The sequence below is a fragment of the Muntiacus reevesi genome, chromosome 2 (assembly GCF_963930625.1).
Source record: "Muntiacus reevesi chromosome 2, mMunRee1.1, whole genome shotgun sequence".
Classification (NCBI taxonomy): domain Eukaryota; kingdom Metazoa; phylum Chordata; class Mammalia; order Artiodactyla; family Cervidae; genus Muntiacus; species Muntiacus reevesi.
The window spans coordinates 81424413-81443738 of NC_089250.1; the positions used below are offsets into that span (position 1 = coordinate 81424413).

The 19326-nt window shown below is 41.0% G+C and overlaps 1 protein-coding gene and 1 long non-coding RNA gene across 3 annotated transcripts in view; one reads left to right on the forward strand and one right to left on the reverse strand.

Moving 5' to 3' along the window:
- The window catches only part of LOC136159716 (zinc finger protein 37A-like), a 39118-nt gene extending 20948 nt beyond the window's left edge, over nucleotides 1-18170 (reverse strand). For both annotated transcript variants that reach the window (XM_065922234.1, XM_065922233.1), the window contains exons 1-2: nucleotides 17674-18170; nucleotides 16299-16357 (exon numbers count right to left, since the gene is read on the reverse strand). In XM_065922234.1, the coding sequence (XP_065778306.1) occupies nucleotides 16299-16313 (15 nt within the window). In that variant the 5' untranslated portion in view covers nucleotides 16314-16357; nucleotides 17674-18170. The remainder of the gene's footprint in view (nucleotides 1-16298; nucleotides 16358-17673) is intronic.
- LOC136159721 (uncharacterized) lies at nucleotides 17931-18605 on the forward strand. The gene is made up of 2 exons (XR_010661505.1): nucleotides 17931-18007; nucleotides 18170-18605. It is a non-coding gene; the product is annotated as an uncharacterized lncRNA (long non-coding RNA).
- Nucleotides 18606-19326: the final 721 nt, after the last annotated feature.

The window sequence follows — 19326 nt, forward strand, 5'->3', positions numbered from 1 at the left end:
ACAGTCTGTCAAAACACTAACTGAACACAAGCTAAAGAACAGAGAATTCAGTGACCACAGATGATGAGAAATACCTTGCAAAAACAAAAGCAGTTTGAAAGTCATATGGGTAACTATGGAGAAGAGCAAGAAAGTAATTTCTAAAATTACAACATTATCTTTCAACAACAACAAAATCATAAAGCATACAAAGAAACAAAAAAATATGGCCCAATCAAAGGAAAAATGTAAATTGACTGAAATGTTCCTGAGGAAGACCAGACATTGAACTTCCTAAACAAAGACTTTAACTACTCAAAAAGCTAAGAGAGGTAGGAGTCAAGATGGCGGAGCAGGGCATGGAGTTTATCTCTCCCCACAAATATATCAGGAATATATCTACAAGTGGAACAATTCTCCCAGAGCACCTGCTGAACACTAACAGAGATCCTCAGACACCTGTAAGGACAAGATTAATCCTCAGGTAACCAGGTAGGACCAAAGAAAGAAAATCAAAAGTGGCAGTGGATGGGACCTATGCCCCTAGGCAGAAGAGGAAGTTCCCACACCCAAGGAAGCTCCCTCACCAGGGGTAGCGGGATCAGTTGGAATAAAAAAGGGGGCTTTAGGGGTTTGGAGGAGAGTGTAGCACCCTTCTGTGGCAGGCAGGACACAGTGAGATCTATACAGGTGGTCTGTGCCACAGCTTTGCATGCCCCAGGCAGAGACATGTGTCTGCCAGTGCGATGGGGGCTGGATGCTGAGCAGGGTGTTTGGAGAGCAGATCCAGAAAAAGGACTAGTATTGCCTGGAAGGAGGCAGCCTGAGAATGGGCGTGAAGAGCTCCATAACTGGGAATGCGCACAGAAAAAGCCCGGGCTGCCACAGAAGTGAAGCAGCATTGCTCAATGCCATGCAGAGAGAGGAGTCACCATTGGAGTCTCTGTCCCCACATGCCAGTTGCCTCCACTATGGGCACTAGTGGGGCACCTGCTGGAGTGGGCTGGTGTGGCCCTGGCTGCCACCTCTGGCCCCTCCCACTTGGTGGGCAATGTGCCACAGCTAGTCACTGCCTCTGCCCCCTCCTACCTGGGCAGGTCCACGCACCCTTGATCCCTTCCCACCTGTGAGGACTTCATGTGCTCTGGGATAGCCCTGGGAGCAGACGCCTATAGGTAGCGCACACGCAGAGGGGAAGATAAGACCACAACTGAACCCCAGGAGCTGTGCAGCTAAGGAGGAAGAGCTGAAACCTCTCCTCTGGGCTGGCTGCATGAACTAAGGATTTACACCCCCGAGTCCACTTTGCAGACATGGCCTGTACAGAACATCTAAGCATACACAACAGCTCTCGCAAATGAGATGGGTCTAGCTATGGCAGCTGTGGGCTCTGGGGGCACTAACACGTGGGGGACAGGCTGGGCTGAGCTGTCCTCATAAGCAGTCACAGAGGGTCCAGATGCATGATTGCTGCAATCCTGGGACCTGACCTCAGTGAATCCAGGCTGGTGACCTGATGAAAACAATTGGCCTGAGAGAGACCAGGGCCAATTGCTAGAATACCTACAGTTAAGGTGAGGCTGTGAGTAGTGCCAGCAACAGTACAATCTGTGAGCATGGACAATGGGTAAAAGGTGACATAACAGAGCATGCTCGCAGATGAATAGCTTCACAAGAGGAATACTCAGAGGCTTCTCTCCCAGTGGGAGTGCTCCAGTACCACCGCGGATCAGAAACACAGCTGAAAAACAGATGTACTCCAACAGCTAGGGAGGGCAGTGACACCACAGAGCAAAGGGGAGGCTCCGCTCAACATCCAGGTGAGGCTGTGGTCACCACAACATCAGTCACAGCTCTTAAGGTGGTAAGCATAAGCTGAAGAGCAAGGTAGCACACATTCAAACTAAAAACAGCCCTTGGACCAAAAAATGTTAAACCCCACACAGGCTACACAGAGACACTCCCACATTAAAAATAGCCCTCCAAGACAGTATGAGGGTTTGACATTGGGAGAAAGATCTCCAGAGCATGTAGCCTTGAAGGCCAGTGGGGCTTCATGTGGGCTTGCAGGAACTCCACAGGGCTGGGGGAAACAGACTACATGCTTGGAGGGTGCACTTAAGGTGTTATGCAGTGTGACCCAGCTCAAAGCAGTACTTCCAAAGGAACCTGGGCTAGACCTACCTAGTGGTCTTGGAGGGTCTCCTGGGAAGGCAGGGATTGGTTGTAGCTCACCATGGGGGAAAGAATACTAGTAGTGAAGGCCCCAGGGAACTATGGTGTGAGTACTCATCTAGGTCCCCATTTTGGCACCAAGATCTGATCCTACCCAACAGCCTGAACGTGCCAATGCTGTAAAATCTCAGGCTAAATAAACCAACAAGATAGGAGCAGAGTCCCACCCACCAGCAGACAGACTGCCTAAAGTCACACTGCTCACAGCCACCTCACAAATAAACCCTCTGACACAGCCTTGTGCACTAGAGGAGCCACACCCAGCTCCACCCCACAGAGAGCACACACCAGTCTCTCAGACAAGGAAGCCTGCACAAGTCCCGAGACCAACCTCACCCAGCAGGGGCCAGACACCAGAAGCAGGAGAAACAACAACCCTAAAACCTGAGGAAAGGAGACCACAAGCATATACATTTAGAGAAAACGAGGTGACAGAGAAATAGGCTGCACAACAAAGAACAACCTAAAGACCTGCAAGAAAAACTAAGTGAAGAGAAGAAAGGCAATCTACCTGAAAAATAATTCATAGTAATGAGAGTAGAGATGATCCAAAATCTCAGAAAAAGAATGGAGGCACAGACCAAGAAGATACAAGACATGTTTAACAAAGAGCTAGAAGATTTAAAGAATAGAGATGAATAACATAATAACTGCAATGAAAAATATACTAGAAAGAATAAATAGGATAACTGAGGCAGAAGAATGAATAAATAAGCTGGAAGAGAGTGGTAGAAATACTTCCACAGAACAGGATAAAGAAAAAGGAATGAAAAGAAATAAGGACAGTCTCAGAGAGCTCTGGGACAACATTAAAGGCAACAATTGAATTGATTATAGCTGAAAACTTGCCCTAACATGGAAAAGGAAACAGTCACCCAACTGGAGGAAGCAGAGTCCCATACAGGATAAACAAAAGGAGGAACACTATGTTAACAAAATGTTGAGACACATGCTAATCAAGCTAACGAAAATTAAATACAAAGAAAAAAAACATAAAAGCAAAAAGGGAAAAACAACAAATAATATACAAAGGATTCCCCACAAGGTTATCAACTGATTTTTCAGCAGAAACTCTACAGGCCAGAAGGGAGTGACACAATATATTTTAATCAATGAAAGATAAAAATCTATAGCCAAGAATACTCAACAAGGCTCTCTCATTCAGATTTGACAGAGAAATCAAAAGCTTTACAGACGAACAAAAGCTCAGAGAATTCAGCACCACCAAACCAACTTTACAACAAATGCTAAAGGAACTTCTCCAAGGGTAGAATAAAGAGGTCACAACTAGAAACAAGAAAATCACAAGTGGGAAAGCTTACCAGTAAAGGCGAACACATAGTAAAAGTAGGAAATCATCCACACACAAATATGATATCAAAGCTAGCAACTGTTAGATGAGGAGAGTACTAATGCAGGAAATGAGGACTGCAAATTGAAATTGAAAGACCAGCAACTTAAAACAATCTTATATAGACCACTATATCGAAACCACATTAAACACACACACACACAGGAACTACAAACAAGAAACAACAGATGGACACACAAAAAGAAAAAGGAGCCCTAACACAACACAAAAGATAGTTAACAAACCACAAGAGAACAAAGCAAAAGGAAAGAAAAAAAAGACCTACAAAAACAAATCCAAAAATATTCAGAAAATGGCAACAGGCACATACATATCAACAAATACCTTAAATGTCAATGGATTACATGCCCAAACCAAGATACAGATTTGCTTAATGGATACAAAACTAAGACCCATATACATGCTGTCTACAAGAGACCCACTTCAGATCTAGGACACATACAGACTGAAAGATGCTGGATGGAAAAAGATGTTCCAGCAAATGGAAATAAAAAGAAAGCCAGTGTAGCAATATTCCTATCAGACAAAACTAGACTATAAAACAAAGACTGTTACCAAGAGACAAGGAAAGACACTACATAACGATCAAGGGATCAATCTAAGAAGAAGCTAAAACAATTATAAGTATATATGCACCCAACAAAGAAACACTTCAATATTTAAGGCAAAATCTATCAGCCATAAAAGGAGACACTGACAGTAACACAATAATTGTGGGGGACTTTAATATCCCATTTTCAGCAATGAACACATCATCCAGAGAGAAAATCAACACAGAACCACAAGTCTTAAATGAAATATTAGACCACACAGAATTGATATTTGTAGGACATTCCATCCAAAAGCAGCAGTATATACTTTTTCTCAAGTGAACACAGAATATTCTCCAAGATAAATCACATCTTGGGCCACTAATCTTGGGTTGCAAAGAGTTGGACACGACTGATCGACTGAACTGAACTAGGCCACTAACCAAGCCTCATTAAATTCAGGAAAATTGAAATCAATCAAACATCTTTTTGACCACAATGCTATAAGATTAGAAATCAATTACAGGAAAAAAATAAATAAAAAATACAAACACATGGTGACTAAACAATGTTACTAAATCAATGGATCACTGAGGAAATCAAAGAGGAATTCAAAGAATACCTAGAGACAAATGACAATGAAAACATGACAATCCATAACCTATGGGCTGGAACAACAGCAATCCTAAGAGTAAAGTTTATAGCAATACAAGCTTACTTCAGGAAGCAAGCAAACAAAAAAAACTCAAACATCCCAACTTTATACCTAAAGCAACTAGGGAAAGTAGAAAAAACAAAACACAACAGTAGTAGAAGAAATCATCAAGATCAGAGCAGAAATAAATGAAATAGAAGTGGAGAAAACAACAGAAAGGAACCACAAGATCCACATTTGTTCAGTGGATTAGAGGACATGGAAAACTTTAAAGATGAAGAAAAGGTTTTCTATGTCCTACTGGTCATACTTAGAAGACATTTCCATACTATAACCATTGTTTTATGTGTGCATTTTATTCCTTAACACTATTGTTGTTGATCAGTTGCTCAGTCATGTCCGACTCTCTTGATCCCATGGACTGCAGCACACCAGACTTCCCTGTCCTTCACTATCTCCTGGAGTTTGCTCAAACTGACGTCTATTGAGTCAATGATGCCATCCAACCATCTCATCCTCTATTGCTCCCTTCTCCTTGTGCCCTCAATCTTTCCCAGCATCAGAGTCAATACTATATATGAAGAGTCTCTTCAGAGTGAAAAAGCTGGCTTCAAACTCAACATTCAAAAAACTAAGATCATGGCATCAGGTCCCATCACTTCATGGCAAATAGAAGGGGGAAAAGTGGAAGCAATGATAGATTTTATTTTCTTGGGCTCCAAAATCACTGGGGAGTGTGACTACAGCCCTTACATTAAAAGACACCTACACCTTGGAAGGAAAGCTATGAGAAACCTAGAGAGCAAATTAAAAAGCAGAGACATCACTTTGCTGACAAAGGTCCATAAGTCAAAGTATGGTTTTTTCAGTAGTCACGTATGGATGTGAGAGCTGGATCATAAAGAAGGCTGAGTGCCAAAGAATTGACACTTTCGAACTATGGTGCTGGAGAAGACTCTTGAGAGTCCCGTGTACAGCAAGGAGATCAAACTAGTCAATCCTAAAGGAAATCAATCCTGAATATTCATTGGAAGGATTGATGCTGAAACTCCAATACTTTGGCCATCTGATGCGAAGGCTGACTCACTGGAAAAGACCCTAATGCTGGGAAAGATTGAAGGCAAAAGGAGAAGAGGGTGGCAGAGGATGAGACAGTTAGGTAGCATCACTGACTCAGTGGACATGCATTTGAGCAAACTCTGGGAAACAGTGTAGGACAGAGGAACCTGGCATGCTGCAGTACCTGGGGTCACAAAGAGTTGGACACGACTTAGCTACTGAACAACAACTGTGTGTGTGTGTGTGTGTGTGTGTGTGTGTGTGTGTGTGTGTGTGTGTGTGTGTGTGTGTGTGTGTGTGTATCGTTGACAGTAAGTACTTTTTGGGAAATATCTAGTCATTCCAGATGTTCTGAAGTGCCTGAGTGCCTGATGTATGTTAAAAGTAGAGGCAGTAAAGAGGCACTTTGCAAATATCTTTTTGTTAAAATTCATATGAAATACTGTTACTTTCAGAGGGACTGGCCAAACTACCTCTCTGTACAGTATGCATGCATGGTGTTTGTGCACTGAGGGGATGGAGACGGAAGTGAAAAGAGCTCTGTGCCAGTGTGTCAGGAAGCATTTAACAGGAGGCTTCCTGTGTGCTGTTTTTGATCTGTCATGAATCTTCTATCCCTTATTAATTCCTGAGGAGTTGGCAAACCACTTCCAGGGCTGAGGAATCCATGCATTTCCTTAGTTAGTTTTTCCATACAGTGATAAGTAACTATTTATTATCCTCTTCCTTTTTATGAACTATATGGTAAAAGTGATTGTTTACAACTCTCTCTCTTTGATATGGATCGCCTAATGTTTTGTAAATCTACAATTTTGATTTTTATCTTTGCTGAGAACACCTACCTTGTAAGACTGTATATGTACCCACACTGTGTTGAATAAAACACCTTTGCTCCATGAGAGCTTGGGTCCCCGTGTCTGTCTTTCCTTCTCTCTCTCTCAAGCTAATTCTTTGGAGCACGGAAGCCACTGAGCTCATTTTTTTGTCCAGGCTTCTAAGACCCTCTCGAGAAGGCGCACTGTGCCTTCACCTCCTCGAGAGGGCGCCTGGTGCCTACGTGAAGCAGTGCAAGCTCTGTGTCAAGTGCTTTATTGGTTCTCTGCGTAAACCAAGGAATATCAGCCTCTTTCTCTCTCTCTCACTTTCTTATCGTTGACTCCGGACCACCAGGTTCTGGTCCATTAAAGGACCCCAACACCAGTGTGTTAATACTGAGGCAAGATTAACCATTGTCTTTGCTTGTGCATTTTTTTCACTTCTACTATGTATTTAGTGTAATGGACAACCAGTCCATCCTAAAGGAGATCAGCCCTGGGTGTTCACTGGAAGGACTGATGCTGAAGCTGAAACTCCAATACTTTGGCCACCTCATGCGAAGAGTTGACTCATTGGAAAAGACCCTGATGCTGGGAGGGATTAGGGGCAGGAGGAGAAGGGAACGACAGAGGATGAGATGGCTGGATGGCATCACCGACTCGACAGGCATGAGTTTGAGTAGACTCCGGGAGTTTGTGATGGACAGGGAGGCCTGGCGTGCTGCAATTCAAGGGGTCGCAAGCAGTCAGACACGACTGAGCAACTGAACTGAACTGAACGGACAAACAAGTCCTAATTTACATTTAGTCTTTCCAGATGTTATAGAGGTTGCCAGTGTATGACAAGACTACAATTAGTAAATAATACATTTTGTGTTAAAATTTCTAGGAAAGACTGTCTTCTGAAAATTTGAGCATTATAGCCCTTTGGGTTGGTGGAGGTGGAAGAGAAGGGAACCATATTGGTCTTAGGCTACAGTGTTCTCATATGTTGAAGACACTTTCAGATTATAACTGTTAACATGTATGCAGTTTATTCAAGACTGCTCTATATACAGTGGACAAATTAAGTCCTTGTTTGAAATATCTAATGCATTTAGATATTTAGAGGTGCCAAATGTATTTAAAATGTAGAGGGAGTAAGATAATCACTTTGTAAATATATTTTTGGTTTAAATTCATAGAAAGTTATGTCTTTGTGGATGTTAAATGTTAAACCACGTCTGTAAGCAGTATACTATTATCTGTACTTATTAAGTGGCTCAGAGGAAGTGGGAGGGAAATAATTAGAAAAGGTAACATGCTAGTGTGTTCAAACCTGGACATTTTCAGACAGAACCATTTTTGGGTTCACTTGTATTTTATTTTGTTGTGTATATAGTCTATATAGTGGACAAATGAGTCCTAAGTTTGCAACGTCTAGTCTCTAGATGTTATAGACATCGCCACTGTATGATACAGTAATAAAATTAGCACATTTAGTATACTTCCTATTGAAATTCATAGGAAAGTTGTCTTCTGTAAATGATGTTTGGATATGAATTTGTTCAACTACCTCTAAACATTACATGTGCCTATTATTTGCCCACTGGATTGGTGGTGGAGAGAAGGAAGTGAGGAAGGGAACAGTTCAGGTCAAAATAGTCATATTTAGAAGATACTTCAGGTTATAACCATTGTTACATGTGTGCTATTTTAATTAACTGTGTACATCCACTGTGTACATAGTGGATAAGTAAGTTCTCATATAAAATATCTAGTCTTTCTAGATATTTAGAAGTGCTTGATGTATTTAAAAGGAGTAGTAGAATAATACTTCCTGTAAATATATTTTAAAAACTGATGAGAAGGCCTGCCCTGGTGGTCCAGTGGTTAAGAATCTGCCTGCTAAAAGCAGGGGAAATGGGTTCAGTCCCTCGTGCAGGAAGATACCACATGCCACAGAACAAAGCCCATGTGCCACAACCACTTAGCCTGCACTCCAGAACTTGTGCTCTGCAACAGGAGAAGTCACTGCAACGAGAACCCTGAGCACTGCAACAAAAAGCAGCCCCGCTCACCACAACCAGAGAAAGTCCATGCACAACAACAGAGACCCAGCACAGTCAAAAAATTAATTAATTAAAAAAAAACTGATGGGAAGTATTGTCTTTAGAAATGGAATTGTTAAACCTCCTCCCTGAACAGTATACTGTGCACTTTTTCATTGGATTGATGGAGGTGAGAGGGAAGATTGTAAAAGTTGTTTTGTTAGTATGTACTAGACCATTTCAGCTTGTCCATTGCTCTATATGTTACATATAGAGCATATATATTCACTGCATATATTATGTATATACTGGACAAATGAGTCCCAATTTTATAAGATCTAGTTTCTAGATATTAAAGAGATTGCCAGTGTATGATAAAAATTGAGTTAGTAAAATAATGCATTTTGTACACTTTCTGTTAAAATTCACTGAAAAGTCATATTCTGAAAAGGACCTTTAGAAGTGAAATTGTAAATCACATTTAAGTGACAAAAGACATTAATCTACAATAAAGGAGCAAGACTGATCAATGGAGAAAAAAGTCTCTTCAATAAGTAGTACTGGGAAAACTGGACAGCTACATGTAAAACAATTAACTGAGAACATTCTTTAATCTAGACACAAAAATAAACTCAAAATGGATTTTAAAGACCTAAATGTAAGACCAGATGGATATTATAAAACTCTCAGGAAAACATAGGAAGAACACTTCTCTCACATAAATTGCAGCAGTATCTTTTTTAATCATCCTCCTAACATAATGGAAATAAAAACAAAAATACACAAATGTGACCTAATTAAACTTAAAAGTTTCGCACAGCAAAGGAAACCATCAGCAAAATGGAAAAAAAAAAAAAAAAACCACACAGAATGGGAGAAAGTATTTGAAAATGATGCAACTGACATGGGATTAATATTCAAAATATACAAACAGCTCATGCAGCTCTACGTATAGGAAAAAAAAAAGAATGAAAAAGTTGGCAAAATATCTAAATAGATATTTCTCTAAAGATATATAGCAGGCCAAAAACCACATAAAAAGATGCTCAACATCCCTAATTTAGGCCAACTTTTTCACTCTCCTTTCACTTTCATCAAGAGGTTCTTTAGTTCTTCGATTTCTGCCACAAGGGTGGTGTCAAATGCATATCTGAGGTTACTGATATTTCCCCTGGCAATCTTGATTCCAGCTGTGCTTCATCCAGCCGGACATTTTGATGATGTACTCTGCATATAAGTTAAATAAGCATGGTGACAATATACAGCATTGAAATGTTCCTTTCCTGATTTGGAACCAGTCTGTTGTTCCATGTCCAGTTCTATTGCTTCTCAACCTGCATAGAGATTTCTCAGGAGGCAGGTAAGGTCATCTGGTATTTCCATCTATGGAAGAATTTTCCAGTTTGTTGTGATCCACAGAGTCAAATGCTTTGGCATAGTCAATAAAGCAGAAGTAGATGTTTTTCTGGAACTCTCTTGCTTTTTTGATGATCCAGCGGATGTTGGCAATGTGATCTCTGGTTCCTCTGCCTTTTCTAAACCCAGCTTGAACATCTGGAAGTTCATGGTTCATGTACTGTTGAAGCCTGGCTTGGAGAACTTGGAGCATTACCTTGCTAGCATGTGAGATGAGTGCAATTGTGTGGCAGTTTGAATATTTCTTTGGCATTGCCTTTCTTTGGGATTGGAATGAAAACTGACCTTTTCCAGTCCCATCACTTCATGGCAAATAGATGGAGAAACAATGGAAACAGTGAGAGACTTAATTTTTTTAAGTTCCAAAATCACGGCAGATGGTGACTGCAGCCATGAATGCTTGCTCCTTGGGAGAAAAGCTATGACCAACCTATACAGCATATTAAAAGCAGAGAGATTGTCAACAAAGATCCGTCTAGTCAAAGCTATGGTTTTTCCTGTAGTCATGTATAGATGTGAGTTGGGACTATCAATAAAGCTGAGAGCCAAGGAATTGATGCTTTTGAATTATGGTGTTGCAAAAGACTCTTTCGAGTCCCTTGAACTGCAAGGGGATCCAACCAGTCAATCCTAAGAAAAATCAGTCCTGAATATTCATTGGAAGGACTGATGCTGAGCTGAAGTTCCAATACTTTAGCCACCTGATGTGAAGAACTGACTCATTGGAGAAGACCCTGATGCTGGGAAAGATTGAAGGCAGGAGGAGAAGGGGATGACAGAGGGTGAAATGGTTGGATGGCATCACCAACTCAATGGACATAAGTGTGAGCTAGCTCCAGGAGTTGGTGATGGACAGGGAAGTCTGGCACACTGCAGTCCATGGGGTCGCAAAGAGTTTGACATGACGAAGTGACTGAATTGAACTATTACCGGAGCCTTCAGCAGCAAGTCATGATCTTTTTGCAGTCATAACATCAGAGGTCACTGATCACAGATCACCTTAACAAATATAGCATTCAGTTCAGTTCAGCCGCTTAGTCATGTCCGACTCTGCGACCCCATAAGCCAGAGCACACCAGGTCTCCCTGGCCATCACCAACTCCCGAAGTCCACCCAAACCCATGTTCGGTGATGCCATCCAACCATCTCATCCTCTGTTGCCCCCTTCTCCTCCTGCCCTCAATCTTCCCCAGCATCAGGGTCTTTTCAAATGAGTCAGCTCTTTGCATCAGGTGGCCAAAGTATTGGAGTTGCAGCTTCAACATCAGTCCTACCAATAAATACCCAGGACTGATCTCCTTTAGGATGGACTGGTTGGATCTCCTTGCAGTCCAAGGGACTCTCAAGAGTCTTCTCCAACACCACAGTCCAAAGCCATCAATTCTTTGGTGCTCAGCTTTCTTTATAGTCCAACTCTCACATGACTACAGGAAAAACCACAGCCTTGACTAGATGCACCTTTGTGCTTTTTAATATGCTGTCTAGGTTGGTCATAACTTTCCTTCCAAGGAGTAAGTGTCTTTTAATTTCTTGGCTGCAGTCACTATCTGCAGTGATTTTGGAGCCCAGAAAAATAAAGTCAGACACTGTTTCCACTGTTTCCCCATCTATTTGCCATGAAGTGATAGGACCGGATGCCATGATCTTAGTTTTCTGAATGTTGAGCTTTAAGCCAACTTTTTCACTCTCCTCTTTCACTTTCATCAAGAGGCTTTTTAGTTCCTCTTCACTTTCTGCCATAAGGGTGGTGTCATCTGCATATCTGAGGTTATTGGTATATCTCCCAGCAATCTTGATTTCAGCTTGTGCTTCCTCCAGCCCAGCATTTCTCATGATGCACTCTTCACATAAGTTAAATAAGTAGGGTGACAATATACAGCCTTGACGTACTACTTTTCCTATTTGGAACCAGTCTGTTGTTCCATGTCCAGTTCTAACTGCTGCTTCCTGACCTGCATACAGGTTTCTCAAGAGGCAGGTAAGGTTGTCCGGTATTCCCATTTCAATCAGAGTTTTCCACAGTTTATTGTGATCCACACAGTCGAAGGCTTTGGCATAGTCAATAAAGCAGAAGGAGGTGTTTTTCTGGAACTCTCTTGCTTTTTTGATGATCCAGCGGATGTTGGCAATGTGATCTCTGGCTCCTCCGTCTTTTCTAAATCCAGCTTGAACATCTGGAAGTTCATGGTTCACTTAACTGTTGAAGCCTGGTTTGGAGAACTTTGAGCATTACTTTGCTAGCATGTGAGATGAGTGCAATTGTGCGGTAGTTTGAGCTTTCTTTGGCATTGCCTTTCTTTGGGATTGGAATGAAAACTGACCTTTTCCTGTCCTGTGACCACTGCTGAGTTTTCCAAATTTGCTTGCATATTGAGTGCAGCACTTTCACAGCATCATCTTTTACAGTTTGAAATAGCTCAGCTGGAATTCCAACACCTCCACTAGCTTTGTTTGTAGTGATGCTTCCTAAGGCCCATTTGACTTCACATTCCAAGACGTCTGGCTCTAGGTGAGTGATCACACCATCGTGATTATCTGGGTCATGAAGATCTTTTGTGTACAGTTCTTCTGTGTATTCTTGCCACCTCTTCTTAATACCTTCTGCTTACATTAGGCCCCTACCATTTCTGTCCTTTATTGAGCCCATCTTTGTATGAAATGTTCCCTTGGTATCTCTTAATTTTCTTGAAGAGACCTCTAGTCTTTCCCACTTTATTGTTTTCCTCTATTTCTTTGCATTGATTGCTGAGGAAGGCTTTCTTATCTTTCCTTGCTATTCTTTGGAACTCTGCATTCAAATGGGTATATCTTTCCTTTTCTCCTTTGCTTTTCACTTCCCTTCTTTTCACAGCTATTTGTAAGGCCTCCTCAGACAGCCATTTTGCTGTTGGGTTAACCAATAAGTTTATTTGGGTTTTTCCATAAGAGGTAATGTTAAAACCTGAATGAACTTTTTGGCCAACCCAATAATAATGAAAAAGTTGGAAATGTTGTTGAGTGTTATTAAGAAGTAAGCAAATGGTCTTGCAAAAATATTACAATAGAATTTCTTAATGCAGAATTGCCACAAAACTTCAATTTATTTAAAAAAATCTACAAAGTACAATAAGATATGCCTATATGTACCTTATTTTCAAAGAACTGTGTTTTGATCTGTTTGGGGGCTGTTTGAGGAGAATGCCTACAACTCAATGACAACAACAAAATTTTTAAATAGACAATGGACCTGAAAAGACATTTCTCCAACGAATATATACAAGTAGCTAGCTAGCTTATGAAAATATGCTCAAAATCACTAATCATTATGGAAATGCTAATCAAAACCACTATCAAATATTACCTACACCTATTATGAGGGATGCTATTTTAAAAACCTGAAAAGAATAAGTGCTGGTGGGAATATAAAAGGGTGCAGCTTCTGTGAGGGACAGCATGGTTTTCTTCAAAAAAAAAAAAAAAAAAACTGAATTACCATGTGACCCAGTAATACCACTTCTTGGTGTTTATTCAAAAGAACTGAAAGCAGAATCTCAGGACATGTTTGTACATCCATGTTCATAAAAGCATTATGCATAGCAGCCAAAAGGCAGAAGCAAATGTCCATCAACAGATGAATGAATAAACAAAAATGTCATATATATACATACAATGAAATATTATGAAGGAAATTCTGACACACACAACATGGATGAACCCTGAGGACATTATGCTAAGTAAAAGAAGCCAGTCACAAAAAGACAAGTCCTGTATGATTTCACTTCCATGAAGTATCAGAGTAGTCAAACTCACAGAAACAGAAAGTAGAATGGAGCTTTCACTGGTCAGGGAGCACAGAGGAATGGGGAGTTTTGTTTAATGGGTGCAGGGAGCACAGAGGAATGGGGAGTTTTGTTTAATGGGTGCAGTGTTTCCGTTTTGTAAGATGAAAATATTTTGGAGGTTGATTGTACCATAACATGAATAAACTTAACACTACTGAACTATACACTTAAGAACATTAAGATGTTAAACAAAACAAAAACAAGGATGCCTGCTTTGGCTAGTTATATTCAACTCTGCACTAGGAATTCTAGCCAGAGCAATTAGGCAAAAAATAGATAAATAAAAGGTATTCAAACTGGACAGAATAATGAAATTATTTCTATTTGCAGATGATATGACTGCATATATAGACAATTCTAAAGAATCTACAAAGCAACCATTAGAACTTGTGAACAAATTCGACAAAACAGGGTATAAGCTCAACACTCAAAAAATCAGTTGTATTTCTACATACCATCAATAAGCAATCAAAAAGGGACTAAGAAAAGACTTCCATTTACAATATCATCTAAAAGACCACTTAATAGTAAATTTAAGCAAACATGTAAGATCTGTACTCTGAAAACTACAAAACAGAAAATCTTACTGGAAAAACATCTCATGTTCATAGATACTATGACTTAATATTCTTAAAGTGGCAATACTTCCCAAAGCAGTCTATAGATTCAATGCAATCCTTACCAAAAACACAGCAGCCTTTTTGTGTGGAAACAGACAAGCTAACATAAAATTCATATGGACTTGGCAAGGGACCTTGTGGAACAAGTTTGCCAGTTTCAAAATAAGCTAAACATAGAATTATCACATGATTCATCAATTTCACTCCTAGGAAAGAACTGAAAATAGGTCTTCAAACAAAACCTTGTACATGAATGCTCACAGCACTATTCTCAATAACCAAACATGGAGTCACCCCCAAATGCCCATCAAATGATAGATAAAAAGGTAGTATAGACAATGGAATATTTATTTGGTCATAAAAGTGATGAAGTAACAATACAAACTACAACATGGAAGGGTCCTGAAAACACACTAAGTGAAAGAAGTCACATACAGAAGGCTACATGATTCCATTTATATGAGCTATCCAGAACAGGCAAACCCATAAGAAGAAAATAGATTAACAGTAGCTAGGGACTGTGAGGAATGGGGAATAGCTGTTTATTAAGTGATGGTACTGCTTATTAGGATTCGCTGGTAGCTCAGTGGTAAAGAATCCATCTGCCAGTAAAGGAGACTCAGGTTCGATCTCTGGCTTGGGAAGATCCCCTGGAGTAGGATATAGCAAACCACTCCAGTATTCTTGCCTGGAAAATCCCACAGACAGAGGAGCCTGGTGGGCTGCAGTACATAGGGTTGCAAAGAGTCGGACAGGACTTAGAGACTAAACAGTATGGGGTCTCCTTTTGGTATGACAAAAATATTCTTGAAGTAAGTGGTGGTCATGGTTGCACATCATTAATATACAAAATGTCACTAAATTCTACAGTTTAAAATGGCTGAAATGTGAATTTTATGCTACGTGTATTTTACCAAAATTAAAAAAGAAGAATCCCTTGCCAGACTCTACAAAGATTTAGATTTTGCCCAGCCCTCAGGACCGTCACAAAGCCTGTCTCCTCCTACTAAACAACCTAGGTCACTTGGTCTATCCAGATGGTCTCTTCTTTGAAAAACCATGAGTCCTAATGCTGGCTCTAATTCACTTGAATTATTTATCACCTATTTTCTTTTGATATCCCTTAACTTTTCCTGTGGAATAGACAAGAATCATTCCCTTTATTCCAACCACTTCTTTATGCAACTGCAAAACTGTCAAAAGAAGGTTCACAACATCACATAATGAAGTCTATCAAAAAAAAATTTTTATGGCTCCGTTTCACCACTCAGTAAGATCACAGGATCTGCATTTACCTACACAGCATCTTTGTACTACTACTGATCTGCTCTTCTATATCAGAGGTCAGCAAACATTTTTAGTAAACGTCCATAGTAAGTATTTCAGGTCTGTGAGCTGTCTCTGTCACAATCACTCAACTCTGCCCTTGTAATCTGAAGGCAGTCACAGCCATAAATAAAACAGCATAGCTGTGTCTCAGTAATAATTTTTACAGACACTGAGATTTGAATTTCACACAGTTTTCACATCACAGACTATTACTCTTGATTTGTTTCTCAATCATCTAAAAATTCTTAGTGTATGGGCAAATAAAAAAAACAGGCAGCATGCCTCATTTGGCCCATGAGCTGTAACTTGCTGACTTGTGCTCTATATTTTCCCTGATGTTAACATTTATTTCTACTATTTCAAATGAATGTATAGGCATGGTATAAACTTCAAATAATCACTGTTAAGCAAAACTGTGCATAAATTAAACAACTCACCTGCGATGTGATCATTTTCTGTTGCTTCTGGAGGAATGTAGAGAGCTGAGAGAGTACACCTGAGAAAGAAGGAAAGGTCATGGGTGATATCACCTGCCTAAAAAGCTCCACCCTAGTAGCTGGCATAACATCTTAGAATGGGAGATGCCTTGAGAAGGGGCAGAAAGGATAACAGTAAGGGAGGGAGCACTCCATGCCCATGAATGACTCTGGTGTGATTATGTAATACTTGGACAAGCTAGTTTTCAAATGTAAAAGCATTTGTTTTCTGCTCATTTGTTAACAGTGTATGCTCTAACATAGAGAAAATGTGAACAACACATTAAACTAATTGAGTCAATTAGGAAAAGCCAAAGAATACAACATTAAAACTGATGCTGAGCAAAAATATTCAGCACAAAAATTTATAATGTTCATTACAAACTAGAAAATCTCAACAATGTTCTGAAAAAAAAGCATGGGGTGGGGGGGGGGGAAGAGTTTACTCAACTTGGTTTCCGGTCTCAACAGTATTTTTTAATTAAAAACAAGAAACTGGGTTTGACTTCTGTGTTCTTAAGGCAGAAAAGACCTACCTGGACCATCAAGAGACTCCATGGCTGTCCTTGATTCTGCCATAACAAAATGTAGGATTGTAAACTAACCACTTTTTTACCCACTTCCTGCCCACACCAACGCAACTCCATGCTTTAAGTAAAACATAAAAAGACCATCTTAAGTCCAAGTCTTAACAACCTGTCTTGCAGCACCACCTCTGATTCTGCAAGCTCAGGACAGAGAGGACATCAGGTATGTCTCTAGTTGTGCTGAGTGCAGGAGTAGCTCAGAATACAGCAAGTGGAGTAAAGAGTGAAGGGAGCAAGAAGGTAAATAAATACCCTCTCCTGTGGCTGGCCAGCTCTTCCTTCCACAGGATGCCTTCACAACCTCCCAGGCAGTAGCACCTTCTGTCCCTTTTGTCCAGAAAGTTGGCCCAAGGTTTCCACCATCACTACCACCTGGCCCAGCAGGAGGACCAGTCTGCTCCTCTGAGGTCCCAAGCGAACTGACTGTCCTGCTAGAGACTCCCGCTCCCGGAACCACCCTTTCTACTCCACAAAAAGTTGTTTTGTTGCAAGAAAGGTGGACCTAAGAGGGTCAGAATATTTGTCCAAGAACTAAAGTGGGACCTCCTGTAAAAGCCAAGTAGGGCTACTGAGGGCACAGGCAAAGCTGACCACAGGCAACCAGGCGAGGCCCTGAGTGGGGAAAAAAATAAGTTTCTCCGCTGAGAAGAAAAGTGCACATCTACTGGGAGCCCTAAGCCAGTTTCTGCGCCGTCTTCCAAGGTCTCAGACCACCCCACACCTTGAAAATGAGAAAAAACAAGCTTCACCTGGTAACAAGCGCTGGGACGTGCTGGTCCTCACTAGGAGTCAGAGTCACACCGAGTCTGAAGACAAAGCCGTTTCCTCCTTCACCTACCCCCCGGTCGCCTGTCTCAACTCTGCGGGGCTCCACCGAAGCGACCTGCTCAACGGTCGGGTCCAGACGCCCGAAGCTCCGGAATCATCTCCTCGCGAGACTGCAGCTGCAGACTGGAACCTGCAGGCTAGCAGGGAGAGGAGGGGGAGGAGGGAGCGCACATGCGCAGAAGGCCATAGCTGCCGCCGCGTCCTGTCCCAGAAAAGGCACAGTACATTTCTTGAAAGCTTGTTGTTGTTCAGTCGGTAAGTCGTGTCTGACTCTCTGCGACTTCATGAACTGCAGCACTCCAGGCCTCGCTGTCCTTCAGTATCTCCTATAGTTTGCTCAAATGCATGTCCCGTTGAGTCGGTGATACTATCTAACCATCTCATCCTCTTCCGCCCCCTTCTCCGTTTTGCCTTCAGTCTTTCCCAGGACCAGGGAAAGCAGAGCTCTTCTTCCGAAGAGCAGACTCTTCCAGTCAGGTGACCAAAGTATTGGATCTTCAGCTTCAGCAACAGTCTTTCCAATGAATATTCAGGTTGATTTCCTTTAGGATTGACTGGTTTGATCTCCTTGCAGTCCAAAGGAATCTCAAGAGTCTTCTCCAGCACAACTCGAAAGCATCAATTCTTCCGAGTTTAGCCTTCTTTATGGTCCAACTCTCACATCTGTACCTGACTACTGGAAAAACCAGTTTTTGACTGTATGGACCTTTGTTGGTAAAGGGTTGTCTCTGCTTTTTAATACGCTGTCTAGATTTGTCATAGCTTTCCTACCAAGGAACAAGTGTCTTTTAACTGCAGTCACTGTCCCCAGGGATTTTGGAGCCCAAGAAAATAAAATCTGTCACTGCTTCCATTTTTTCTCTTTCTATTTGCCATGAAGTGATGGGGCTGGATGCCACAATCTTCGTTTTTTGAATATTGATCTTCAAACCAACTTTGTCACTTTCCTCTTTCACCTTCATCAAAAGGCTCTGTAGTTCCTCTTCACTTTCTGCATATCTGAGGTTGTTGATATTTCTCCCATCTCAATTAGGATAGGGTCTGCGATAGAAACAAACTTATGGTTACTCAAGAGGAAAGGGGGGAAGGGATAAATTAGGAATATGGGATTACTATATATAAAATAAATAAACTACGTATAAAATAGATCAACAGTGACCTACTGTATAGCAGAAGGAACTATATTTAGTATCTTGTAATAACCTAAAATGGAAAAAATCAGAAAAAGTATACATATGTGTGTGTATACATATATATATGTATGTATATATATATATGGATGTGCTTAGTCACTCAGTCGTATCCAACTCTTTGCAACCCTACAGACTGCAGGCTGCCAGGCTCCTCTGTGCATGGGGATTCTCCAGGCAAGAATACTGGAGTGGGTTGCTATGCCCTCCTCCAGGGAATCTTTCTGCAACCTAGGGATCAAACCCAGGTCTCCCACCTTGCAGGTGAATTCATTACCGACTGAGCCACCAGAGAAGCCCATGTATATATATACTTACATATGTAACTGGATCAATTTGTGGTACACTTGAAAGTACACTGTAAATCAACTATACTTCAGTTTT